This window comes from Melozone crissalis, unplaced genomic scaffold, assembly GCF_028551555.1.
Source record: "Melozone crissalis strain CALT ecotype California unplaced genomic scaffold, PUWL_Pcris_2 ptg000042l_1, whole genome shotgun sequence".
Taxonomy (NCBI): Eukaryota; Metazoa; Chordata; class Aves; order Passeriformes; family Passerellidae; genus Melozone; species Melozone crissalis.
The window spans coordinates 18,074,888-18,102,319 of NW_026535820.1; the positions used below are offsets into that span (position 1 = coordinate 18,074,888).

The following is a 27,432-nucleotide window of genomic DNA, read 5'->3' on the forward strand; positions in this document are numbered from 1 at the left end:
AATTATAATAAAAGTCAATATATAAACAATCTTTGTTGTCTAAGACTAGACTCTCAAACCTTATAGATGTGTTCAAAGAGTACCAGAGCTCTACAAAGGAAACAACGGTGGTAGCATTGGTATGAAATAAGGTTTAACAGATTGCCTAGTGGCATGAGATTAAGAAAAGAATTTGAAAATATCCTGATTGTGAACAAAATCAGCTTCTGGGATTTAGTTATGAGAGTTCACCAAAAAATTACTAATTTAACTGATTTATAATTCCTGAAGTTGCAGTGAATTTGAATTCTTTTTCAGTGACTAAACTTTTTTTTTTTTTTAAATCTGGAAGATAGTCATATGAAACACATACATTTTTTAAAACTGCATATCTAATGGAATTTGAGTGCATTTAATTTAAGACAAGACATGTAGAATCTCATGACGCTTCATAATATCAAAGCAATTTTCTATGACTTGTGTTGAGAATCTTCACACTGTGAATGTCAGGAACAGCAGTTTCTGCCATTCTGTCCCGAAAAGGATCACACGGAGCCCTCTCTGTTTATACCAGCAAAGTTATGAGATGTGTCATTTAGAAGTTAATTATCTGTTAAGGGCCGAAACTGTTAAATATTTCCCAGCCCCAAGATAAAAAACATGGCTTTTCATGTATTTGTCATAGTCTTCATCAGAGCAAAGCATTTACAAGGAGCATAGATATTTAGGACAGCATACATAAAAACAAAGCCAGGGCAATTGAAGCTAGTTTACTTTTAAACTCAGCCTAGTTTACTTTTAACTTTTGTCTTCGGAAGAACTATTTGAGCAAGGACTGCAAAACTAATCCAACCAGAGGAAATGTGATATGTGTATGCCAGGGAAGTAGGAGTAAGGTGGGGTGGGAGAAATTTGTTTTAAGAGAGAGCACTCAGGGTTATGAACTGGAGAAATAAGAAGAAAACTCCTTAATCTCAGCGGTGAGTCACAGTTAAGATAATAGCAGTGTAGAAAATTGGATTCATGATAGCTTTTAAGAGGCCTAAAATGATGATAATCACTCTACTTTTAATAGAAATACATATTTATTTATATTTCCATTTACACAATGTAAATATATAGACACAAAAGATGTATTATTTCTGCTTATATCCTGGTGAATGAGACCATAAGGAGACTACTTTTTAGCTCCTGCTTTAATATACTCCTACATTTCTGAAACCTTTATTTTTTCAGGCATTTTTTTCCACAGTTTTTTGTTGACTTAGAGTTGAATTTGTTTGGCTTTTCAAAGATTTCCAACAAGAAGTACTTGGGCCATTTTTAAGCCCTGGGATATTGAAAATAAAAAAGCTTTTTCTCAAGGAAGAATTTCTGGTATATTGACATTTTCTGTACCTATCAAGTGGCTTTAACGGGAAAATAGTATTTGCCATGGAAATGGTCCTTTCTAGGGTATGAATCTTTCAGCATTCCAGTGGAATTTTGATTTGCTTTCAAATCAGTTTGTGAGCTTTTGACATGCATTGGTTAAAGGATTTTTTCCTGCACCTTTAAAGCATAAAAGCAGAGGGAGCCTGTGCTGTATATGCACTTGTGGCTGACGTTGGCCTAAGCCACATGGTGACCAGATATGGGAGCTGCTATCTATCTCTGGGCTCACAGCTGCCCTCCTTTCCAGATACAACAGAAGTTACTTTGGGAGTGTCTGTGCTGTTTATACAACGATGCCCTTGTCTGCTGGCAGCAAACACATCTGTGTTTGCACTGGAACAGACAATGCCATCCAGTTTACTTCCTCCCTTGCAGAAGTTTGTTTTCAGACCGGATCCTCTCCATCAAACTGAGCCATGAAGTCCCAAAAGGTGATCCCCCCTCTATTTCTAGTTTTACAACAAAGACTCAGATTCGGGTGCCCCATTTCTTCCTCATCACTCACCATCTGCAGGCAGTGGGAGCAGGTTCTCCTCAGGGTTCCAGCACAAGTACTACAGGGCTTGAAAATGCACTGTAATAGGGAACAGCAGCAGCTACCCTCTGCTGGGAAGCTGGGATGCATTGGAACAGGAAAGGCCACAAGCCTGGAGCCTTACACCTTTATTAAATCTGGTGACATGCAGGAAAAACATTTATATAGGTACAGGTATATGTTGCAGTGTTTCAACATCAAATACATGTTTGCCAACAGATGTTTGAAAGATACTGCTTTGGTTGTGTCTACCCATAGGAAATTCTCTTTTGACCAATTACATGCAGTTCTTATTGCCTAGGCCACTTCTATTCTATTTCTGTTAGAGGTCATATGTTTTGCCTCATCAAGAGCCAAGATAACTTTTCTCAGCATGCTGAATTATGACTAATATCTCTCTCATTTTTTTACTTTCTCTCTCCTACTCATAGAGCATTTTAACGTGTTCATTGCTCAGAGCACTTTGCACTTCAAACTTTCAGTCGGTAATTCCCTGAGGAGTCTTTTCAGTGCATAGGTGAGTCCTCAAGGGAGGTGAGGGGGCTGCAGCGTGGTCACCACCGTGACTGCAACTTTAAATCAGCTACTTACAGACACCAGCACTCATTACCTAACGCAGCCGTTACTCTCCAGGTTTTGCAAGCACACTAAGATCAATGCTAGTGTGACTTTATCATTACTCAAAGTCAGTTCAGATGTCTGCTTGAGCATCCATCACACCTTGCCTGAAGCAGGAAGCTCCTGCAAGTAGCCTGTTGCACAGATGGGCTTTAGCAATGATAAAATATTTTGCCCAAGGACTGGATTTGTTGACCAGTTTTCCTCCCAGGGCTTCAAGCCATGCTGGCCTGTGCTATTAACTGTCCCTAGGACTAGAGCAGAGGCTAAACTAAGCCAGTTTTGCAGGGCAAAGAAGGAGAGAGGGCGGTGGACTGAAGGCAGGCTTAATATGATGTGATTTAACCTTCATGCTGACTAAATTGGAAGCTGAATGTGAGGGGACCTCATGCATTACTAACTTGGCCTAATATGGTGAACAGGATATAGTCTCATTTCTGTCTTGTGCAACTCTTCTGAGGTCAGCAACTACTTCAGGAACACGGGTGTCCCAGCCTGTTCTCTCATTCTGAGAGTGTATACTTTTTAATGTGCACACTCAGTGACCTGAAAAATGTAAATGGCATTTCACTTTATTACAAACTCTTTTGCTTAATTCTTCTTAGCTTTTTCACAAGGGAATGGGAGTAACAGTACCTGCTCAGAGAGGGCTGAGCCAATACTTTGAGTATTCCAGTGTTCTTGTGTTCTTGCTGTTTGCTAAATGTTCCTGAAATGAGCACTACTGAAACCTCTTACATGCACAGTTTTATTACTCTCATGTACAAGAATGTTATTTGCAAAATAAACAGTATTACTTGTACTTTTTATAAGTATTTTATTATGGTTTAGAGGAAGCCAGTGTAGTCATTCGACAGTTTACTGATATTCTGTATTTAATAAGAAATTTCAATCTCTGCCAAACAATCAGTTCTTAAGTCAGTGTCAATTTGTATTACAGAAGAATCAAGAACATTTAAATATCTTATAAAATAGGCAAGAGAATATGGATATGGGGACCATGATTTTAGTTTTATTAGGCTTATCAGTTTGTTAGTTTACTTTGTATGGACATCAACTTACTTAGAAACACTTTCAAGAATTAGAGATGATATGGTTTTGAAGAGAGAAAAAATGATCCTTTAGGTTTCCATGTTTTATCAGCTCAGTGTTTTCAGGTCATGTATATGTTGAGTAATTCCTATCTCACTCAAGAAAACCTAGTTCAATCCAAAATGTGATATAACAAAGGCAACAAGAAATTACCCATTTTTAGTTTATTTATCAGGCAGATAAAACAATTCAATGTTCAAAAGTTCAATGCAGTAGCTGGTTGTGTAGGATGGGGATTCCTATGATTTCTAAGGGGCCAATGCCAGAAATATGTAAGTTCCTAAGCATATAGACACAAATAGTCTGACTGAAGTAAGTGAAAATGGGCTTTAAGATCCCAGCATGTGAATGAGTGTTCTCTGGATTAAAAACTATTACATTACACTCTCACGTTACAACGTGGGTACTTATCACACTGGACACTTAACCCATACCTGCTTTTAAAAATTAGAATCTATTATCCTTTTTGATGCTGGTAGCCAAATTGCCTTTTACAGTTTCAAAGCAGTGCTCAGAGTTTCCTAGACAGCTGCATGAGTACCTCCCACACAAATTCTATTCTATTTGAGACAGACAGACAAGCACTTTTAGTCCACCACAGTTGTGAGAAAAGCCCAGTCTGACAGACATGTTTGAAACACACAGAGTTTGCACGCAGATGAACACAAACACAGCAGCTTTGCTCACCACAAACAGTGGTAGAAGTTTTCGGGTGAAGTAGAAGTGCTCCAGAGACAAGATCCTTCACTGGCAAATAAACATGTGAGGCTGGGCCTGTTCGATGCCCAGCTCTCATCTCTGTGAATTCTCCAAGTTGCCAAACAATGGGATGGTGCTTCCCTCCACTTTCTGTGTTGAATCTGAGCCACTATGAAAAAAAAAATAAGATGCAAAGAAGCAAAGAGCAAGAGAGAGCAAGACCCATGTAGCTTTGTTGCAGGGAGATCTGGAGAGGATGCAAGGTGCTTTGCGTTTCCAAGAGTACCTGTAAGTTTTCCCGCAGACATTGGATAAAACATAAGTGGCACCTGTTGATCATAGTGGTGATCCTGCCCACTAAGCTGCAGAATCAGGCTTCCTTTTCCATACACTATTACAGGCTCATGAATTTTGCATTGTTTTCAGCTAGGTGCCTCAAATCACCTGCTCAGGCCTGGCATCATCCCTAATACCTATATAAAGAGCACTGTGAATTAGGCTCTATATCTCTAGTGATGATTTTCATCTTGCTTGAGATGAAGATTGCAAGAAACATTTTCTGTGTATTTTAGAAATTACTTACTGCTTCACATATGAAATGATCCCAAGCCTACACCCTGTAGCTTGCAGAAATGTTCTCTTTGGACTGTGGTTGCTGAAATGGAACATCTGCATTTCCAAGAGCAACCAAATCCTCTGAATCAAAGGGCTGTGGTAGTAGCCAGCACAAAACAACAGAGCAGGAAATGTTGCTGTAGCCTGTATTTTTGCTTTAACTGAACATACTTCTCAGCAGAAAACAAAAACAAAGATGCAGACAGCTGTGGATAAGAAAAAGCAAAATGTAGAATGCCATTTCTTATTTTTTCTGAATAAAGCAAGACAGCAAGTACTGACATCCAATACTGAATAGCTCAAACGCTCTAACACTTGGCTGGTAATTTGTTTCCTAACCAAGACATGGAAAATAACTTATAGTGCTAATGATTCAGGTTTCTTATTGGCAACTGTTCGGTGACCAGAGATCAATGACTTGACAATCTCTAAGCAATTTATAGTGATCTCTGTAAGAATGCCATTGCCATTTATGGAACTGCAGTGGAAGTCAAAGAACTGAAACAGTACAGTGGCCTCTGTCCAGTAATATTTGAAATCATTACTTTGCTCGAGTCTCAAGCTGACCCACAGGAAGGTCAGGTTGGACATTAGGAGGAATTTCTTCATAGAAAGGGTTGTTAAACATTGGAATGGACTGCCCAGGGAGATGGTGGAATCACTATTCCTGAAGGTGTTGTAGAAAAGACAGGATGTAGCACTTAGCGGCATGTTCTAATTGACATGGTGGTGTTTGGTCAGAGGTTGGCTACGGGACTGTGATTTTTTTCCTTATTTGAAGAAAAGATCCCTGCTGCAGTCTGAGGGTAAGGTTTGAATTGGAAACACCAGCACAGGCTGCACAGGTTACATGTTTAGTGCTGGTATCTCTTCTTTCTGTTGGTGTGCTACCTTGCTGTTGTCTGGACATAAAGCAGAATGCTTGGAACTTCTGGCACTGTGGAAGCTGGCCTCTCCTTCCCTGGACACGCACGATGGCAGAGTGGCTGCCACTGAAATGGATCTCTGGAGGCCAGCTTCTCCAGTCCCCCTGATCATGTAGGACAGAACCGCAGAATCACAGAATGGGTCAAGCTGGAAAGGTACTACAGTGGCAATCTGGTCCAATCTCCCTGCTCAAGCAGGATCATCCCAAAAAACATGGCAAAGGATTGTGCCCATGTGGTTCTGGAATACCTGCAGCGAGGGCTCACCTAAGGACCACCGACAGCGGCTGCCCAGGGCCTGGCTTTTGAAGATCCGTAAGGACGGAGTCCGCAACAGCTCTTGGGGTGACCCTCACTGCCACTTGTTCCCCCGTGCCTGTGCTCGTGCCGTGCCGAGGCGGCGGGAGCCACCAGCGCTGAGGCGCGTCCGGGGAGCCGGGGGGAAAACGCGGCGGCAACATCCCCCCCCATGGCACGGGGAGCCCGCAAAAAGGGGCGCTTTTCCCGGCGGGATGCGGCCCCTGGGCTCCGCGCAATTCCCGCCGGAACCGCCGGGCGGGGGCGGGCGCTCAAAGACAGCGGCTCCCGGAAAGGGGATCCCGGGCTGTCCCACGGGGGCCGGCCCGAGCCGAGCGCGCTGCCTCCCGCCCGCTCTCGCTTTTTCCTTCACTTGGGCAACGAGGCTGGTGAAGGGTCTGGAGCGCATATCCCACGAGGAGCGGCTCAGGGGGCTGGGGGTGTTTATCCTGGAGAAAAGGAGGCTCAGGAGTGACCTTACCGCTCTCTACAACCACTGAAAGGAGGCTGGAGCCAGCTGGGGGTCGGCCTCTTTTCCCAGGCAACAAGCAACAGGACCAGAGAACACAGCCTCAAGCTGCGCCAGGGGAGGTTTAGATTGGACATTAGGAAGAGTTTCTTCACAGAAGGGGTGATTAGACACTGGAATAGACTGCTCAGGGAGGTGGTGGTGACTACCCTGGAGGTGTTTAAGAAAAGACTGGGTGTGGCACTCAGTGCCCTGGTCTGGTTGTTACGGTGGTGTTCGGTCACACATTGGCTTGGGTGGTCTCGGGGGTCTGTTCCAACCTCACCGATTCGGTGACTGTGATTCCTTCCCAAGCGCGCGCGCGCACCTCCTGCCGCCGTCCCGTCCCCGCCGGCACCGGAGCCGTTCCCCCCCGCGCATGCGCCCCGTCCCACTGTTCAAACAGGAAGGCGGACATGTTGGTGCCTCTCGCAGGTTCCCTTGCAGCCGCCGGACCTCACGCTCTCCCCTCCCCTTAAGCCGCCTCCTTCCCTCCCCTCTCACGCCGCAACCTCGGGTCCGTCCTGAGGCGGTCAGGGCTGCCGTCCCGTCCGTGAGGCAGCGAGAGGCGGAGAGGGAGGGGCTGAACCGGCGTTGGCAGCGGCGGGAGGCAGCGAGAGGAGGAGAGGAAGAAAGATGCTGCTGCGGCCGTTCCGCCGGTGAGGTTACTCGTCCGCCGCCCGCGGGGGCAACTCGCCCGGTGCCTTCCTCGCTTCCTCGCCCTGTGCCCACGGACGGACCGACCCCACGGCGCTGAGACATGCCGTCGAGAGGATTCCCCTAATTTTTATTTTTCCATCCATTTTTGCCTTGTTGGTGTGGCTGCAGGCTTTTGTCTTTCTTCTGTTCTTTTTTTATTTCTTTTTTTCCCCCCCTTTTTTTTTTTGCTTCCCCTCTTCTGTTGTTTCTTCTGGTTCACCGGAAAGAAAGCCGCGCTCCGGAACCTGGCACCGACCCGCCGGCGCTGCAGCAGCAGGGCGAGGAGGAGGGACCGCTACGCTGGAGCCCAGGACGGCTTCCCCGGCTGGGAAAATGGGAATGCTGAGGCGGTGGGGCCCGAGCAGAGGAGGGAGGGAGAGGAAACCTGCTGCTGCGGAGCTGTGAGCATCCCGGGAAACTGCGTGCGTGCCTGGAGGAGGGGGAGAAGCAGCCTCGTCCCCCGCCTGCTGCGGGCTCCCCTTGGATTCTCTGCCCCCTTGGCGGGGACTTGCCCCAGAGACTTCTGTGATTGAAGGGATCTCGCAGGAGGCGCTTCCTCAGCCGGGTGCAGGCTGCAGTTTCTCTTTTGTGCTCGCCTGTTCCTGGTTTTTTTTTTTTTTTTTTTACTTTATCATTATTATTATTTTTTAACCTTAACTTTGCTCTGGAATAAGGGAAACTTTTTAACTCCGGAAACATGTCGACGGGAGAGAGTTTTGAGTCTCGGTTTGAGAAAATCGACGTGACTTTGAAGGACCCCAAATCCGAAGTGAACGTGGACTGTTTGCTGGTGAGTACGGAGCGCCGATGGGCCCCCGGTCACGTCTCCCCGAATTCCTTACCCTGTGGGACCGAATCTCGCTCTCCTGGCTGAGTCACCGCCCTGCTCGGCTCCGTGCTGGTGTTTTGTTTACCCAGCGTTGGGCTGAGGGTGCGTGAATGTGCCCGTGTGCCGGGAGAGCGGCTCCTGCCAAGGAGGCGCCTGCCCAGCCCTGCCTCACGCTTGTCATCTCTCGCTGCCGGCGCTGCCCTGTGCCCCGCCGGCTGTCACAGGGGCGGCGGAGCCTTTCTTTCCACAAAGGCGGAATTCGTGAGTGCCGCTCCTCTGTGTGAGCACAGGACGTCAAATAGCTTTGACACCAGTTCTCTCTACAGCAGCTTTTTTAAAGACTGAGGTCTTCTTATGCTGTGGTCATGCACTGCAGCGCTGACAGTCGCATACAATGCGATTAATAAGCCCTTACAGGTGGGGGCAGGTGTTTAAATGCATTTTAAACTGGTGGTTGTGCTAGGCCTGCTCGCTTGTTGTTTCCCTAATTGATCACACCTAATAGCTGGATCTCACCAGTGCTGTCAGTGTTAAAACCGCATAGGAAAGCAAGCCATACCACTTCCTGATATAAAACCAACCAACGTCATTTGGTGGCTGATCGACAGAATTGGATGCTCTTTTAGTCCTCATTTAGTTCACTTAGTACCGCAGTAAACTGCATGCCAAATACAAGCAATTTGCTTGGGATACTTCTGGGTCCTTAGATACGCCTAGAGATGTCCTTAAATAGTACCAAGTGTAATTTGTGCTTTCACACTGAAGTAGAGGGCTTATTTTCTTTGGAGCAAGTGATGGAAGTTCTTTAGTGTATTTTTTTCCCTGGCTTCCCTGTTGTCAGAGAGAGGAACAAATAAATTGAATTTGTTCCTCGTATGAACTCTGACATTTGGGGTTGGAAGGGAAGGGAGGTGTGGGGGTGGAGATAGCTCTTAATAGTCATTCTTCATTTTCTTCTGCATGGTTCTTGGCAGAAAGCTTGCTCGAGCATAAGGCGGCGAATAGATTACAAGAATAATGCAAGAATCTGGGCAAGTTCACAATATTGTTTACTCTCTTTAACTTATTACAGGTTTGTGAGCTTCTGAAGTGTTGGCATATCAAGCCTACATCCCTAGATAAAAGCAGAGCCTTGTGGATGCTGCTGTCACAAAGGAAAATAGCACTGCATCTTCTAGTTGGCTTGCTTCTCTTGATCTGCTTTACCTATCTGTCATCTTAGAGCCACAGCTAATGAGGAAGCCTCTGGTTCCTGGGATATAGTGTGTCAATTTTGATACCTCGAGACTTATCAGACATTTTTACAGCCAGGTACTATTGATAGGTGTCAAGAGTATAAAGTCAGATAAGAGTTCAGAGTTTACATTAACCATGGCTCAGTTTGTTAGTATGTGCTGAAGTGCTGGCAGTTCTATGGAAACCTTCCTGCAGTGGTAGGAAGGAGTTGGCAGGTATCGGACATGCAGTTGGTAGTATCTTTAACTGTATTCCTTAATCTTATAATCAGTTTAAGGATTTGCCCCATTTCAGTTATCTTAATTGTGATTAGGAGCTAAGCTGTAGTCAGTTTGGGAATGAACTTGCTGGGATGCTTCCTGTCATGCTTGTTGAAAGTTTCAGAACATGTGTTTGCATTACAGATTTTAAGGTCCTTTGAAGTGACAATTTTTTTGGTAATTTCTTTTAAACTATTATCAATTAAAAAAGAAATGCTGCTTCTGAGGAAATCACTTGGTAAGCTAACTTTGTATATGTTTGGTCAATATATCAGTCTTAACTGCTGGCAGGACATATACTTTGCTTCACTCGTTCTTGGGGTCTTTTCTATAGAAGAATTTAAGTATCCTAACATTTTCTAAACGGCTTAAATATTTTACACCAGTTCTTAATGTGATGATTCACACTGCAAGCATCATTCTTGGCCCAAAGTACTATTTATATAACAAATCCATTAAAATCTGTATGGATATGCTTTTAAGGAAGAAATGCTTAGGTGTAGGTGTGATTGATCTGCATTTGAATACCTTCTGAAATGAACTCCCCATTCTCCTCTCTGCAAGTCTCAGTTAAAGAGGGAAGTTTAAAAGACTTTGTCTAGTGGTACACTTAACAAGAAAGTTAAATCATATTCTTCTGCTCCGACTACATACAACAATTCTTTCTAGTAAAACTTTAAAAATCTAAAATATTTTTATCTTTGATTAAAGTTGTGCATTGATGTTCCTTATAACTGCTTTGGCTTTTCCTAAGCAAAGGTGGTAGCTAACTGTGTGTGTCTGAGTGGAAATACAGGAATAGCAGATACACAGACACTTCAGCATCTAATACTCTGTATGTGGAGGTTTAAAATGCTGTGGTTCATTTAGGTTCAGGGAACATTTTATTTGGCTGTACCATGAAAAGTCCCAGCAGTGCTCTTGGCTTCTCTTAGGATGGTTTTATCCTCTAACTTGGTTCCATTTTTCTTCTGCTCTTATATTTCTTCCCCATCAGTTTGTACCCTTTGTAGACTAACAGACAAGACATGGCCTAACCTTTAAATCAGCTTTGTAGCCGTTTTGGGTTTTGGTGACTGTCATAAGCTATGTTCTGTATGCTAGAAAGAGTCTAAATTTAAATGTGAAGTAGTATGAGAACTCTAAGAAAAGAAGGTGGGGGTGGGGCCTGATACAAAGGAAGATGTGTTTGTTACCGTTTCAGGAAGGTGTGGGAGAAGAGTGCTGACAACAGAGCAAGCAGGCGGAAAAGGCACACTGAGGGCCTTGTAACTTCAATTTACATGCTGCAGGAAGGAAATTCATAAAGCCCAAGTGCAGGGCAGAGATGTGTTTATTTTTCCTGTTTGCTCTTATGTAATAAAAAACAGAATAAGAAAATGAGTTTAGGTTGCAACTGTCTGTGACAAATTTGTTTCTTTGGGACTTCCATGCACTTGATTTAGTATTAGGCAGGGGAATCACAGATAAGCTGTTTTGGTGTTTTTTTTGTTTTTTTTTTTGTTTTTTTTTTTTTTTTTTTTTTTTTTTTGATGAGGCCTGAGGAGACTCAAGCCTGGCCTGATTTAAGTATAGACAATGTGTCACAGCATCATGTAGTGCATTTTCTCAAAATATTTGTTACTAGGAGTCCTACAGTCCCCAAAAGATATAATAACAGTGAAGACTGTGTTAGAGAGGTGTCACACTGTGGGGTGTACAGTGCTCAGATCTGGTAATTTCCATAAGGGTGCTGAATAGGCCCAAAGGCAGTGAAGTGACTAACTATTAACTTGAGCTAAGTGAGCTTAAACACTGAAAAGCAGTATTCAGTGAGCATCATTCTACAACAGTTTTTGGAATGAACCCGTGTTTTAGTAAATTCTTGGGTTTTATGGGCTTCCAGTTTTTGGAGAGTGGGAGGTAAGGGGTGTAATAAGTGTGGAGATATGGGACATTTTGATCTGGAATATGTTTTTGATTCTAAAATAACTAGTAAGTTTTCATGGAAATGTATTTTGGTTCTCTCTCTGTTCAGGTAGGTGCTCACAAAGAGTGTTTTCATGGTTTATACAGGCACTTGAATTATTATATACTCTTTATATGTATATAACAATATAATATTGTAATTATTCAGGTACTCAGTCAGTTACTTCCATAGTTGATTTTAGAAACTTCACACTTTTGGTGGTCTTAATCTTTCAAGTTGTCAAATATTTCATTTGCTGAGCAGTTTGTCTTCAAAATAACTGACAGCAGTAAACGTTGCAAATCAAAGCATATCACAGACTTGTTTTATCTGCTCTGAAGAGGTTTCCATTTTTGTTGCACCAGAAATGCATAGCTACAGAGCTTGATTCACCTGTTTTTCCTAGGCCTGTTTCATCAGCTAGATGAATTCATATTCATCTGTCTTGCATAGGAAAAGGCAAGATGATCTCCTCGTCTTTGATATTTGGAGTTCTGTATATCTGTGTTACTAGACATATTTCCCTTCTGTTAAATATGTTAGAAAGCACTTCTGAAAACTTTGTGATTAGGAATTTGGATAATAAAATTTTAAAAAGCAATAAATAAAAAGTAAATAACTGAAAGTATTTTTACTTTAGAGGTATCTGTCCAGATAGCTGTTGAAATCATATTGGCTGAAACCACATTAGCTCTGCTCTTAAAGTCTGAGTGATTAAATGCTAGAAAAATTTGGTGTCTGAGAAGCTTCCTTGATTGCTAATGAAGCTTCTTGTGTGTATATATATATATGTTTTCAAGAAGCAGAACTTCACGAACAGTTGCAGATTGTCAGCTTCAGGATTCTTTAAGTTGCTGAAGCTGGTCCAAAGTAAGGAAAGGTTTTGTGACTGACACAATCTCCTTGGACATCTTTCCACCATTCTTTAGATCCCAGTGGAAGGTCTGCAGTTGCATTGGGACAATCATCAGCATCACTACAGACTGGGTGTTGAATGGTTTGAGAGCAGCCCTGTGGAGAAGGATTTAGGGGTTTTATCTGAATTTCTGGTTCATCTGTCAGAAAATGTCGTTTTTGACAGGGGCTGTTAGTGTCAGGGCAAGGGTTTTAAATTGAAATGGATGCAGATTTAGATTGGACATGAGAAAGAAATTTTTTACTGGGAGGGTGGTGAAATGCTGGAACAGCTGGCCTAGAGAAGTTGTGGATACACCATCCATGGAAGTGTTCAGGGCTGGATTGGATGGGGCTTTGAGCAGCCTGATCTAGGGGAAGGTGTCTTTCCTATGGCAGGGCTTTGGTACTAGATGATCCTTAAAGGTCCCTTCTCACCCAAACCATTCTGTGATTTGGTAGTTAGATTCAAAATAAGACTTCTGGCTGACCTAGAAATACAATTCCATGTCTTCAGGTTACCATATCTGAACTTTATATGCAAAAATAATTTATGTTAATTATTATTATTAGTTATTAATGTTAATTAACATTATTAATAATGTTATTTAACGTTAATGTTATCTTCTCATCACTACAGATTATGAAATATAAAGATTCATGGTAAGTTAATGATAGAATATATCTTGATATGTTAGTCAAAGGTAAAATGCAACTCTAAGTCAACTTTGAGAATACAGTAATTAGGTGGTTTCTTATTTCAGGTTGCATCTCTTGAGAGTTTTTTAGTAATATGTTAGCCTTTAGAAATTTAACAATAGAGATGTAGAACTGTCAAAATATTAGCATTTGTTTCATGGTGTATGGTAGATGTTAGAGAGGAATTAATAGTTCACTTAGCCAATTCTTCTGCTTATAAAACTAGAGGCTGTGTAGGAATGTAATTATTTATTTTTCCTATAAAAAGTTTTAATGAGGAATGATAATAGAAAGTTGGTGTTGACACGTTTCAACAAGAGGAATAAAACACCCAACTAAGCTATAAATGCTCTTACAAAGTAAAAATATTTGTAAACAATGTCCTTTTCCCTGGCAACTACAGAGTGGTTTTTTTTTTTTGCTTGAGGGAAGGAAGAGGGAAACACCTGGAATTTGTTTGCTGGACAAATTGAAAATCAACCTGTTGGTCTGTGAATCTTTGAGGACAGTGATAGTTTCAGGAGCCACTCATTGAGAATTTAATAAATACTGAGGAGCCTTGTGAGCAGATGATGTTGGTAGCCTCACAGTTGCTGTTACCAGAATTCCCTAGGTCATACTTGAGTACTATATAAAAATAAAAAGCTTTTTAAGGTCTCTTACTAAAGAACACTGAGATGTTTGTCTTGATACAGGATGTTTATCTTGAATTTAATAGGTCCCAAACCATGTAATTAAAATCTTTTTTTGGTGGATGTTGCTTGATTCTATTTATCAAAACTTCCTTGTTGTCAAGAAATTGCAATTCCAAATAGAAATACTAAAAAACTGAACTTTTCTTCTGAGAAAAAAATTGGAGAATGGTTAAAAACTTTTCTGTCTTTGCCTTCAATTGTCCAGTCATTCCATCAGCAATAAAGCCAGAAGGATGTTGAGACAGTACTGGTGAAACTGCAGGTAACACCCAGTTATAGCTCAGTTAAAGCAAATGCAGATAACACCGTTTTTTAGCTTCCTTAGCAAGCTGCTGAAATTAACCCTGAAATTAATGCCAAGGCACATGGTGTGGACAGCAAACAGGAGGAGCAGGGAGCACTGGAACACTGGCATGGAACAGGCTCCCCTGGGCTGTGATGGAGTCCCCATCCCTGGAAGGGACGTGTGCATGTGGCACATGGGGACACGGTGTAGGGATTGTGCTTGGCAGTGCTGAGGAAATGATTGGACTCGATGACCTTACAGGTCTTTCCCAGCCTAAATGGTTCTGTGAACAGTGATTGAACAAGTGCTGAAACAGGATCTTTGAGAAGAAGAAAAGTGGTTTGGAGCTTCTCTTGTCCTCGTTTTTGATGTGCTGAGAGGATGGGATTGCCTGTGCTGGAGTCTGGAGGCAGCAGGGCAGAGCTGCCTGTGTGGTGTCTCACCTCCAGCAGGGTGGCAGGGTGTGAGGTGTGTGGGGCATCTTCAGTTACAGCTGTCTGGGGCTGTCTAGACCAGCAGGAGCTGCTTGGCTGCCCATGTTGCTACGGGAGAACCAGCACAGGATCAGCACCAGCTTTTGACTGGAGCAGGGGTCAAAGTCTATTCTGATACTCAAAATCTTGCAAAGGATTGGCTTTCCTTAGCTGAAAGCTTGCCACTCCCTGTCAATATTTATACAATAAAAACTGTCATGGGGACAGTATGTAAGATTTCTTTATTAGTGGATCCTATTTGAAATCCAACTGCAGATTTCTTTATTTTAGCTTCTCTTATGTTTTTATATGCATTCATTTTTCTGTTCTTTCATAGAGTTCAGAAATATTTGAAGGTTTGCTTGTTTTTTGTCAGTTGCATGGTCTAAGATGATGCAAAGACTGTGCTTGGAAATCTCTGTAGTAAACACTGCACACACTAAGGCTTTATTTTGGACTCTAGATTGGAACTACCTAAGAGTGTTTCTAGCTTGAGTGTGTCTGGGCTGTGGAGCTTATAATTGAACTGGAAACACAAGTGGAACATGTCCTTGTTTTTTTCTTACAGATCTTCATGAGTCATAATATTCATTAAAAAAATCTTCAAATTCTAATAGTTATGTAAATATTGACTAATTGTGTTTTTATATTTTTTTCTCTAACATAGTAGAAAGCAGCACAGTACTTAGTGCTGCACTATATTCAGATGTATTAAATGCCAAGGTATGAGTATATGCAGAAAAAAACTTGATGTTAGATAGAAGATGGCTGTTTTCCTGTGTAGTCAGTGACTGCTATGAAAATACTGTTTCTGTGGAGGCTGAGCTTAATTTTTAGCAAATAAATAATGGCCAAAAAAACCCCTGACTACACAAAACTAAGTATGTCATCTGGAATGTGCTTTTTGAAGAAGAGGAAGCCAGAAGATTGTCTTGACATCTGGAAATTTCAGCTAGGAAATTTTTTCCTGTTTTGTGGTTGGAGATGGTACATTTTTCAGCAGATGGTTAGTAAAACTTGTATTATAGCCATAATGGTTATTTCCAGTGGGAAAGTGTAGAGGAACAGTGGTTTCAGGCATTCATCTCCAACTGGCTGCTGTTTGATCATTTGTTTCTTTTGTCTAAATCAGTTACTTTGGATGGTGATTTGGAAGTCTGCCTTCTCAATTTTTATTACCTTGTATTGTGGGAAAGTAGTATATTGTTGAGTACAAATGATGTTTTTTTCATAGAATGATTGAGGCTGGAAGGAACCTCTGGGGGTCCCTCATCCCCCTGCTCTGATAGAGTGGCCTAGACCAGGTTGCCCAGGAAGGCTTTTGACAACTCTACAACCTCTCTGGGCAACCTGCAATTTTCCACTTCTCAGAATACTTTCTCTGTTGAAGCTTCACACAGCGGAAAATAAAATTCACCAAAACTAAATAGAAAAGTCATCAGTACTCACTTGGCATTTATTTGCAGAGTTCTGGCCTTCTTGTTCAGTAAATCTATTTCTAGCCCAAATAATTTTTTAAAGGTATCTGTCACAGAAGACTAGAAGAACTTTCTGTGTGGAGGCATTTGTAGATTTGGATATTTTAAGCATAAAAATTTGTATTTGAGGGGTCAGTTGCTGTGAATTTATAAGCTCATATTTAATTTGTGAGTATGGTTGAAACAGATGTAGGATTTTTCTATTGGAGCTAAAAAGAGAGTGATTGCCTTTATGTGATCTCCAGTTTGCACTCCACTAGTGCCACTTCAGTTTTTTATGGTTATGTAGCCTTGTGTTTTCTGTATGTGTACACAGATAATTTTCCTCTTGACAAGCAGTGAGGGGTGCTGGGTAGGGCTTCCTTATTGTCCTGGAAGTGTGAAAAACTTTTTGATACTGATGTGACAGGAACCTGTCCCTGAGAGACTGGAGGAGAGACTGCTTGTGGAGTTTTTGGGCAGAGTCTTCAGAGGAGAAACTTCAGCTTCAGACTTTGACTTCAGAGAAGCTGAAGTGTAAGGTGTCAGTACAACAAGCACCATCTTCCTAGAGTATGAGATCTGGGGGCTCATTTGGCTACAAGTGTTAAACTGACTCTGTCAAGTAGTTAAGAGGGGAGGAAACCTCTCCAGCCACGATCTAACCAAGTAGGAGTGGATGGGGAAGATTCCAGGAGGGGTGAGGTGAGGGTGGGACAGGAGTGAGAGTGCGCTGGTTATAGTTGTCTTGTGCTTTTTGCAGATCCTAGGTTGTACAAATAATACTGGGCAGGACATGAAGCTCTGGCTGAAAATAGAGATAATACTCATGCCTCACAACTTTGTCGTGATACTCTGCACTGCTGAGGTGGAATCATAGAATTCTCTTCTTTGTTATTAAATCTGATTATACAAATGTGCTTTTATACTAATCTCTTCTTAGAAATTAGCTTTGATTGTAGGCATGTGAAGAATCCTGTCGGTATTGAGCTGAGAGAGTTTATTCTCCCCTTTCAAAGAGGGAAGGTGGTTCTGCCACTTCACTGGTTGTTTGTTTGTTGCTCTAATACATCTTCTGTGGGTAGCTGTCCTCCTCCTTCAACTTACTACTAAGTTCATTGGCAATTAAACAAACAATTGCCAGCATAACAATGATACAATTTTTGGTGGTCTTGGGATCTTTCAAATCTGCTGTTACATGCTATATATCCTCTTTTGTGGAAATTCAAGGCCAAAAGTGGTGCCAGCCAAGTGGTAGACTCACTAGGCATTGAAGTTTTTGCTCTGCTAGTACTGGCAACAGTCACCGTGGCTTTTGAAAGAGGGACCATTGTTGCCAACATTTGTGTAGCAAAGATGGTGACATAAATAAAAAAATTGCCCATGAAGACCTGTGAGTGAAAGCTGAACTATTGATGTGATTGTGTATTTTAATGGGTTGCTTTTTGTTTGAGCAATGGGTTTGTTGGTTGGTTTTTATGGGGTTTTTTTTGTCCAATACACTGAATTTATAATTAGACATGTCATTAATGAGCTAGGCTTTCTCTGTAGCAGATAAATCAGTAGGTTTCCTGGGTGAGCTTTTGTCTGCTGTCTTTTACTAAAATGCCCATGGCTATTTTTAGCCTTTCTCATACTCCACAAACTGTTTTGTGTATATGGGTTTTGGAAGTAGCGTGACCTTAAAGTGTTGGGAGATAGTTTTGACTTGCAAAATCAGGTGGTCAGAGAAATCATCAGAGCTAGTCACAATGTGCTTCTGAGTCAAGCTATGAAGACTCTTGGTAGGAAAGCCATATTTAGGAGAATTCTGGGTTGTTTTTCCCTAAAGAAAAAAGTAACACAAAGAAGGTCTTGTATCACATAACTTGCAAGCTCAGAGCTGTTAATTGATTCTGCATGGCAGATTGGATTGGAGTAAGGAAAGGACTAAAAATCTCTCTTGTTCTTGTTCTTGATGAGTGTAAGGTCAGAGGAATCTTTGAAGTGTTTTCCTTTTGTTTTTTTTTTTTTTCTGTCCTCAAATGCCTTCTGGCTTTGATAAGAAAGCTTTTGTCCTTCTGAATGCAATGTGAACATAACACTATTATCGTTAGTGGTTTGGATTTGGGATTGATGCAGATACCATGTAGAGGCAAAACTGGGGTGTTGGATGCTGGTGCTGCAGGAGCTGCTTTGGGTCTGGGACTGCAGTGACTGTAGGCAGCTCCTCTGTGCCTCTCTGCCTTCTGTACAGTTGATTTTTGGTTGGTGTCAGGGAATAGTGTCAGGCTGCATTGTTCTTTTCTTTGGTTGCCTCCTCTTTGAGCTCCTGTCAAAGAACAGAGTCAGATTAACTTCACCTTCATATAAAGAATAGTTTCTGTCATAGATCTTTGCAAGTTCATGGGAAAGAAGGGTGTGAAAACCATGAATTCTAGAGGAGAGAAAAAGGGATTTTTTTTTTCTTTTTATATACCCTGTTTCATTGCAATTTGACAAACTCCTAGATATGGTCAGGATAAAAGAAAAGGTTCATCATAAAACCATTTATTTGCAGTATGGGAAGTTTCTTTCCAAGTTTCTGATGCCCTGTAAGTAGAAGCTTATTTTTTCAGTGTAAGATTCAACCAGAATAGGCAGCTGAAGGTTTTCATTCAAATCTGGCTGTCTTGTGGGAGGTTGACTAACTCTACCAATGCAGGACATCTTTTGCTTTCTTTCTTGTATTGTTTCAACGTCAAAAAACTTACCTTACAGTGGTGCTGCATTACTCATATTTTGTGGGAGTAAATAGCAGTGTTCAGCAAAAATGTAATTCTTCTTTCAAGTTGAAATTCTAAGCTTTCTTCTGAATGATAATTCCATTTATAGGCCCTTACATGTAATTTAAGAACAAGTCTTCTGAACTGATGGGTTAGCAAAAGTGGAAAAAAAAAAGAAATAGAGACATAAATTTTTGAAGAATTACTTCAAAAAGTTATGTGATGTTTTTACAAAATAAGTTGTTTTTTTTTTTTTCAGAGGAGTTGGAATCAACACAACCTCTTTCATGACAATGGAAAAATACACAATCTTTAACAAATAACTTGCAACTTAGAGCTAAAGCTTATGCTTAAGATTAGATAATTCTCTCTATATCTTGCTTCCCTTGAATTTCATCATGATAAACAAATGTCTTTCAAGTATAATGAAGTGCAGCTCACAGAAATGAGCTGGTTTATTTGTTAAGCTTCCTTCCCACATCCAGAAGAAGGAGGAAGCAGTGTTAGCCATAAGAGCACCTGATGAAGTTGGGCAGGATAACCATGTCTTCATCTCTGCAAAATACAAGAATCACCTCATTTTTAAATCCAGAAAGGTGGTGTCTGTTGTCATGATTTTATGTTCTTCAGCCGTCACATAATTTCTCTTTCACTTCTGCAGTAGAAATAAAACCAATAATCATGTTCTGACATGGAAAGGAGAAGCAACTAAGGGGACAGTCAACAAAAATTATTTTGTCAGTAATGCCAGTATTGTCAATTTATAGTTTCCAGTTAATTCTTAAACTTGTTCAATGGGTATTTGCCTACCGTAAATTACTTAATTATTGACAGTTATAAAAAATAACTTTATCCTTTTGATGTTGAGGTTGGGAAAAGTCAATTATTCAATTTAAATTCTTACTCTTGTTTGAGTACTAGTCAAATATCTCTTGAAAAGAGAGGAGGTGAAATGAAAATTGGTGTGCCATGTTATCCTCTTGCCTTGGTAAATAAAATATCAGCAAATAGAAGCATCAGTGCAGTATCCTTGATACTGTGATACATCTTTCTTTGCTTTTGAATATTTTAAGCTGCAGAACACAACAGATTACATTTATGGTGTGGCAGGGGTAGGGTACAAGACCAAAAAAAACACCCTTTGTGGAGAAGGAAGTCTTGTCTGTGTGGAAGATAATTACACAAATATGAGGTTTGGAAAACAGGCAGAGAAATTAGTAAGATGATAATTAAAGATGATTTTGGTGTTAGAATTGTTTGTTTGGCCTAATGTGCCTAAAGTTAGGGTTTCCTGATTTCTTCAGTCTTTTTCTGAGACTGTTTTGTATTTCTGTTTCCTGCATCTAAAATAAGGAAGTACTTCCCCCAACCCCCACAATTTGTGGGTTTGATGGCATGGAGGCAAGTTACTTTTTGTACTCCTTTTAAGGGGTAGGGAAATTTCGCTGGTAGTACCGTTAAGTATTCGAAAAGCAGACCTCAAGCTACAAGGGCATGTGTCAAACATGAATGGCCAACAAAAACCTCCACAGCAAGACTTAAAGCCAAAAGACAGGCATGAGTCTGTTTAACATTGCATCTTCACTGGTATGTTGCAAACTGCTTTTTAAATATAATTAGTTGCTTTCAAATTCTTTAATTATTTTTGTGGAATCACAGAAGTACAGAGTTGGACCCACAAGGATCACCCTGACCTTGCACATTTTACAAACCCCAAGGATCACACCATGTGCCTTAGGGTGTTGTTAGAATGCTTCTTGAACTCTGTCAGGGTTGGTGGTGTGACCAGTTCCCTGAGGAGCCTGTTCCAGTGCCTAACCACTCTCTGGGTGAAGAACCTTTCCTAATACCTAACTTAAACTTCCCTTGACACAGCTTCGTGCCATTCTCTTGGGTCCTGTCCCTGATCACCAGAGAGAAATCAGTGTCTGCCCCTGTACTTCCTCTCATGAGGATGTGACAGGCTACAGTGAGGTCACCCCTGACTCCTCCAGGCTGAGCAAGCTGAGTGATCTCAGCCACTCCTTGTAAAGTCCTGAGCCATCTCAGTGGCCCTCCTTTGGACAGTCTCTAATAGCTCTGTATCTTTCTCACTTTGTGACACCCAGAACTGCCCCCCGCGCTTGGAAACTGCCCCCAGCACTCGAGGTGAGGCTGCCCCAGTGCAGAGCAGGGCAGGACAATCCCCTCCCTTGCCAGGCTGGTGATGCTGTGTCTGATGCCCCCAGGACACGGCTGCCCCTCCTGGCTGCCAGGGCACTGCTGACTCAGATTCAACTTGCCATGGACCAGAACCCCCTGGTCCCTTCCCCTGGTGCTCCTGTTCAGCATCTCATTCTGGTCTGAGTGTACATCCAGGGCTGCCCATCCTTGGTGCAGAATCCAGCACTTGTCTTTTGTTTATGGTTTGTGGTTGCCCAGCCCTCAGATTTGTTGATGTGTCTCTGCAGGGCCTCCCTGCCTTCGAGGGAGTCAACAAGTCTTCTCAATTTAGTATCACTGGAAAAATTACTTAGTATTCCTTCCAGTCCTGCATCCAAGTAATTGATGAAGGGGTTGATGAGCACAAGGCCCTGTGGAGGGATAGAGCCCTGCAGACCCCTGCTAGTGGCAGGTTGGCAGTCTGATGTCACCCCAATTGCTACAACTCTTTGTGCCTGACCCCTGAGCCAGCTGCTCACCTGTCCCATGCTGTGTTTATCCAGCCGAATGCTGGACATTTCATCTGGTGGGACACTGTGAGACAGTACTGAAAGCTTCACTGAAATCCCAAAAGATTAGATCAGCTGGCTTCCCTTGGTGAGTTACCTTGTCCTAAGAGGGAATTAACTTTGTCGAGCAGGACTTTCCCCTCAGGAGCCCATACTGATTGTGACTGATGGCTGCATTGTCCTTCAGGTGTTTTTCAGTACCCCCCCCCCCCAATAAGCTTTTCTCTAATAGTCATTGAAGTGACATTGACAGGCCTGGAGTTTCCAGGGTCATCCTTCTTGCCCTTCTTAAACTGGGACAATGTTTACCAGCTTCCAGTCAGCTGGAACCTCTCTAGATTCCCAAAATCATTAAAAAATCATTGAGTGGGTTATCCTTTTGAGTTAGAGCTGTAGTTTTCTTAAGTTCCAGATGTTCCCACAGATGAGTAGGGAAAACTGATTTACATGGACAGATGCTTATGACTGCAAAATTCTGGTTTTGGGTAAAGAAAATTAGTTTCTCTGCATGCTAATGCATATTAGTACATGAACCTAGAAATTACTGTGCTTCAATATAAGTAAATTTTTACGATACATTAGCTTTTGTAGTAGCATGTTCATAATGTTTATCACTCTCTTTGCATTGAATGTGTGATAGAGAATTACTGTATTTTTAGGAGGGAAATTGTATACAAAGAGGAGCTTAATAAAATTTGATGCTTTCAATGGAAAAATGTCAGTACTGGCTGTTGGAACTGTGCTGTGCATGTATATGAAGCTGTTAAAATGAAGATATATGCACTTTAAGTTGCACTTAAACTGCAGGGTCCAGTGCTCAACTGATAATGCTCAGTAGTATAAAGGGAGACTCTTCCTGTTTGCCATAGTTTCCAGTGGTGTAATCACTGGAGGAAAGGAGGGAGATCACTAAAATGTTCCATTGACCTAAGCAGTTGGAGGGTTGTAATAAATAAAGTTTATTAGTTCTCAGAAATAATTTTCCTTCTTGTTAGCCTCACCTACTGAGTAGGTAGTGGTTTTGTACCTTAATGAATTCATATACAACTATTGCTTGCTTTTTACACCTGTGAAAAGCTTCATTAATCACTCAAGATCATAATTAAATAAATGCATTGGATAAAAAAAATTATTACTACCTCCACAGACTTTTATATATGTATACGCAGTATATGTGATGAAAAATATAAAATCATGACTTTCATTTTCCTTTTAAAAAAATCTGCAAATTCAGTAGAAGTACTCTAAGTTTCAGAAAAATTGATAAGAGTTTTTGTTTTCAGTACTGTGCAGTTATAATTTTCTACTCTAAATTTTATTAGAAGGAAACTGTGATGAGAATATTTCTGTATAGTGAATGGTGACACAAAAATTGCACAAGGAATAATCTACCTAAATTTTGCTAATATAGAGTTGAAATAATTTTGGTGGGACATCAAATATGTATTATTTTAAAAATAGATCAGAACTTGTGGTGGTCAGTAGGTTTTACTCAGGCTTGCAGCCTGTCACAAATGGGGTCTTCCAGAGTGGATGCTGGTCAGTGTCTTCCTGCATGACCTGGATGGTGGCATTAAAAGTAGCCTCAGTAAATTTGTTGATGGCACTGAACTGAGTAGTGAGGAGACCTTTCAGAAGGAAGAGACATTTTACAGAGAGATCTGGATAGGCTGGAGGAGTGGGCGAGCAAGAACAGTATGAAGTTTAAGGAAGCCAAGAGCAGTGTCTTACATCTGGGATGGCACAACCAGAGAGCCTGGTCCAAGCTGGCATCTGTGAGGTTGGGAGCAGCCTTGCTGACCTGGGGCTCCATTGGACAGCAAGGTGGGCATGAGCCAGCAGAGCATGGCTGCAGCAACAAAGGCAGATTGGATCCTGGGCTGCATCTACAGCAGGGTCAGTAGCAGAGTTGGAGGTGTGATCATTCCACTCAGTGCTGGTAAGGCCACATCTGTCGGAGGTGTGCAGTTGTTGTTCCTGCAGTTCAAGGAGAGCTCTAAAGGGGGGATTGCAAAGGTGATCAAAGGGCTGGAGAACTTGGTTTGTGAGGGAAAAGTGAAGGTGCTTCCCCAGAGATGGCTTGGGGGACCTCATCACGGTGTTCCAGTACTAAAAAGACAGCTACAGAGAAGATGAAAGCTGTCTTTTCAGGAGGAGAAACAAGGGCCAGCATGTACATTGCATGGGCATTGGGAGAGTTTTACGTGCAATGTCCCATGTTGCATTGGGGGAGGTTTACGTAAATAAATTTTTTACTGTGACAATAGTCAGTCATGGGAGCAATGTCCTCAGGGATGAAGTAGAGTCCCCATTGGTGGTGGTTTTCAAGACTCAGCAGGGTGCTGGGCAATGTCATCAAGGCTCCCTTTTGCTTGAACAGTCAGACAAGGTGAACTTTTGAGGTACCACCAAATCTAGACTGATCCCCCGTCTTTGGACAAAACATCTTTACAGTTTCACTGGTTGATTTTCCCTTTGCCTTTTCCTAGCTTTGTTTCAGAGCCTCAGTGAAGCTCTTAAATCAGTGCAACAACATGTTTGCAGCAGCGCTGGTTAAGCAGAAAGTAATGGTATGTGCTATATGTATAAATTGTTTCCTCAGCTATCAAGGTCCCATTTTGTGACCTGTGACACCGTACAGGATATCAGGATATGATATCTGTGCTGAGCACTGCGATGTTAATTCCTCTTTTAAGGGCAGACCTGGTCTTATGAGGGTGAAAGAGACTTAAAGAGAAAAACCTTTAAAGGTAGTGGCCTGGAGACATGGAAGAAACTCAACCACAAAATGCATGCATAAAAAATGTACTTTCTAAGTGGACAAAAATATAAATCACCTTTATTTTCTTAAATATTTTGCACTCTAAATAGCAATAGTATTGGAATTTAAAAAGGAAAGCAGCAGGAAAAGCAGCTCCCACAGAGTTAATTTTTGTCTCTTTGTGACATTTAATACTCTAGAAGTTAAGATGAACTCTGTCTGGAAGGAGGGAAAGAGTATTCTGAGAATTTAAACCAGTAAGTTCACGTTATCTATTTAGATTGGAAAGATACCTCTGTTAAGGTAAGAGGAAATTGCAGAATGATCAGGAGCAAGTAGTTTTGTCTTATGATGGTTTCAGGTGAGATTAGTATATGCCTCCAAATTAAGAATTAGCATAGAATGAAGTTTTCAGTAAATGGGATGTGATTCTTCTTTGTGAGTATGGAAGTAATACAGGTAATTTGGATATGACAGGTTGTTACCATATACAGTCAGATATAGCCAAGCAACATTTAACTTTTACTAGATGAAGATTCGTAGTTTGTTTGGGCACAAAATGAAGGCTATAGGTACACTTTCAAAAAATAACTAAAGTAATTGGTTGAATCTGTATTTCTGTTAGAGTCCTAAGAATTATATAGAAAAAAATAGTCTAAACTCTGCTCTTAAAGTGTATTTTATTTCTCTGCTGATTATTTTTCTGTAGTAAAACTTAGAAAGTGCAAGAGATTTGTTTTAGAATTCCACTGTACAGTAAGACTGGTATTGGAGGGTTCTGTAGCAGCAATCCTCAGGCCAGTCCATCAGGAGTGAGGCCACAATCTTTCTACAGCAGCCTCTTGTCTCTGTTTTGCATGCCAGCATCTAATACAGCTACTGCCTTTGTGCTGCATTCAGGAGCTGTAGTAGTTAGCCACAGGCCTTTTAGAACTTACCTCCCTCCTATGTTTTGGGTTGTGGGCCAGGAGGACACCTACCATGATCCATACTGTGATCCACCAGTGAAGGTGTATTAGATGAAATAAGAAGGCATTAGAAGAACTCAGTGGAAAGAGAAAATCAAATTCCAGCTCTTGATTATGGGCTTTTCTCACTGGCCATTGGCATTCTGCATGCACTTTTGAAGAAATGAGATGCTCCAACATCTGTGGTGCCAAACAGGCAAATTCAGTCACTGTCACTGTGGTGTTGGAAGGAAAAGAAATTAAATCAGGATGCCTTTTAGTCATCCCTTTACCATCAGGCTCCTGTTATGTTTCTGCCAGTTCAGAATAATTCAGTGTGTTGGTAGTTGACTCTTGACAGAGCAGATCTAAGCCATATTGGCCTTCTAAGGCACTCAAAGGTATGCTTCTCCCCTTCTACAGAAAATAGCATATTTATTTTGAGGATTGATAAGGAATGTAAGCTGTATTATCCCGATTTGGGGGTTGTAATTTTAAAGACCATACTGCTTGTAATTAAAAGTTTTTAAAAACTTGGTACTGAAAAGTCAAAATATGTTTTTGGCATGCTCATGACATTGAACAGCATTTGGAAACAGAGCAAGTCAGGCTGTAGGATATTCAGATGATTTTCTACTGTTAAGATTAACTTCTATGTAGAAATAGTATGTGAGAACTTAGAACTATTCCACTTAGCTTTTCTTCTGAATTTTCTTGCTCATGTCTTCTGGACAGCCATGGATTTTTATATTGGTTTTCAGAAGGAATGGTTTATCTATTCATAGACTGGTTTTCTGCTGTTTTCTTAATTCTTTACAGCAACATGTACAAAAAGAGGTATAATCTCGAAGTAGTATTACCTCAGTGTTCTTATTTATAAATAAGTTGGCTTTTAACTGAATCTGTTGTACTGGACTAAGTGTCGTCTTCAGGGAGTAAGCAGATTAAGAGGTTTTTCAATGAGGTAAGGTTAAGTAAATTGGAAATTTGTCATGTCAAAGTTCAGTAGGTAAAGGGAGTAAACTATAAGAAATGACCAATTTTCATATTTGTCCCTTAATTCTACATTGGAAGAAAAGAAGGAGAGCTCTAAACATGTGAATGGGACATGATCTTAGAGTTGATCTACAGCAGTTCAGAAAAGGGGAAATTCAGTTCTTTTCTGTTTGCTGCAAGTTACACAATGTGTTATCTTGACTGAGGCAAGTAAGGGGGATTTTAAATGTGCTTTACATGACAGTATTAGATGAAATGCTGCATTGCTATTCTTCTCTGAAGACTGCATATAGAGCTTTGCACCATGAACTACTTGTAATTTTGCAAGTGAAAAGGCGTTTGTCTCTGTTTGTTGTCTCTGTTGAAGTATTTGATACTTCTTATTTCTCTTGCCAAGCAAACAGTTTGTAAAATGTGAATCTGAATGAAAGTGCTAGTCACTTAAAAAAAATAAATTATTATTTGAAATGCTTGGTTGTTTGGGATGGGTAAATCTGTGTGTAGAGAATGTATGCATGCACACACTTTCTGGTGTTAGACCTTTCTTAATGTCAGATGGTCGGGTTTTTCCTTTTTTTTAATCTGTAGTTCAGAGTTTAGTTAAATTTAATGATAGTTTACCTCAATGCCAGTGCATTTCGTTTGAATATCACAAAAGATACAACTGCCTTCTTCATTTCCTTTTGAAGTCTCTGAGGCTAGATACATTCAGTTATAAAATGACCATGATTGGTAACAAGCATCTGTTTCCAAAATTACTGTTTCCATCCATGTTTTATGTAGTTCTTCAGAAATTGGCTCTGTCATCCAGCAGACTTCTGGAAAGTGAAGTGCAGGACGTCTGACAAAAATGTGACTCTAAATTCTCGAACTGATTATTACTCTTAATTACATTCCAGAATATCTCATGTTGATACTGCATAGTATTTAGAAATTGGAAACCTGCTTTCCTTAGTGTTTTACAAACACAGAATTTATATGAATAGGAAGTGGCAGATACTGCCTGACCTCATTTGACATGGTCTTTGAATGACTTGTTTTTTTAATATTTTTATACACACATACACTGTATCTCTAATCTCTTAGTTCATGTA

General features: G+C 41.1%; 1 protein-coding gene across 8 annotated transcripts in view; it reads left to right on the forward strand.

Annotated features, from left to right (window-relative positions):
• The first annotated feature begins 7,591 nt into the window (after positions 1-7,591).
• The window catches only part of ROCK1 (Rho associated coiled-coil containing protein kinase 1), an 83,577-nt gene continuing 63,736 nt past the window's right edge, over positions 7,592-27,432 (forward strand). For all 8 annotated transcript variants that reach the window (XR_008483609.1, XR_008483610.1, XM_054284664.1 and 5 more), the window contains exon 1: positions 7,592-8,192. Coding sequence is in view for 6 of the 8 variants with exons in the window: in XM_054284664.1 (XP_054140639.1) it covers positions 8,100-8,192 (93 nt within the window). In the remaining 2 variants the exon portion in view is untranslated. The remainder of the gene's footprint in view (positions 8,193-27,432) is intronic.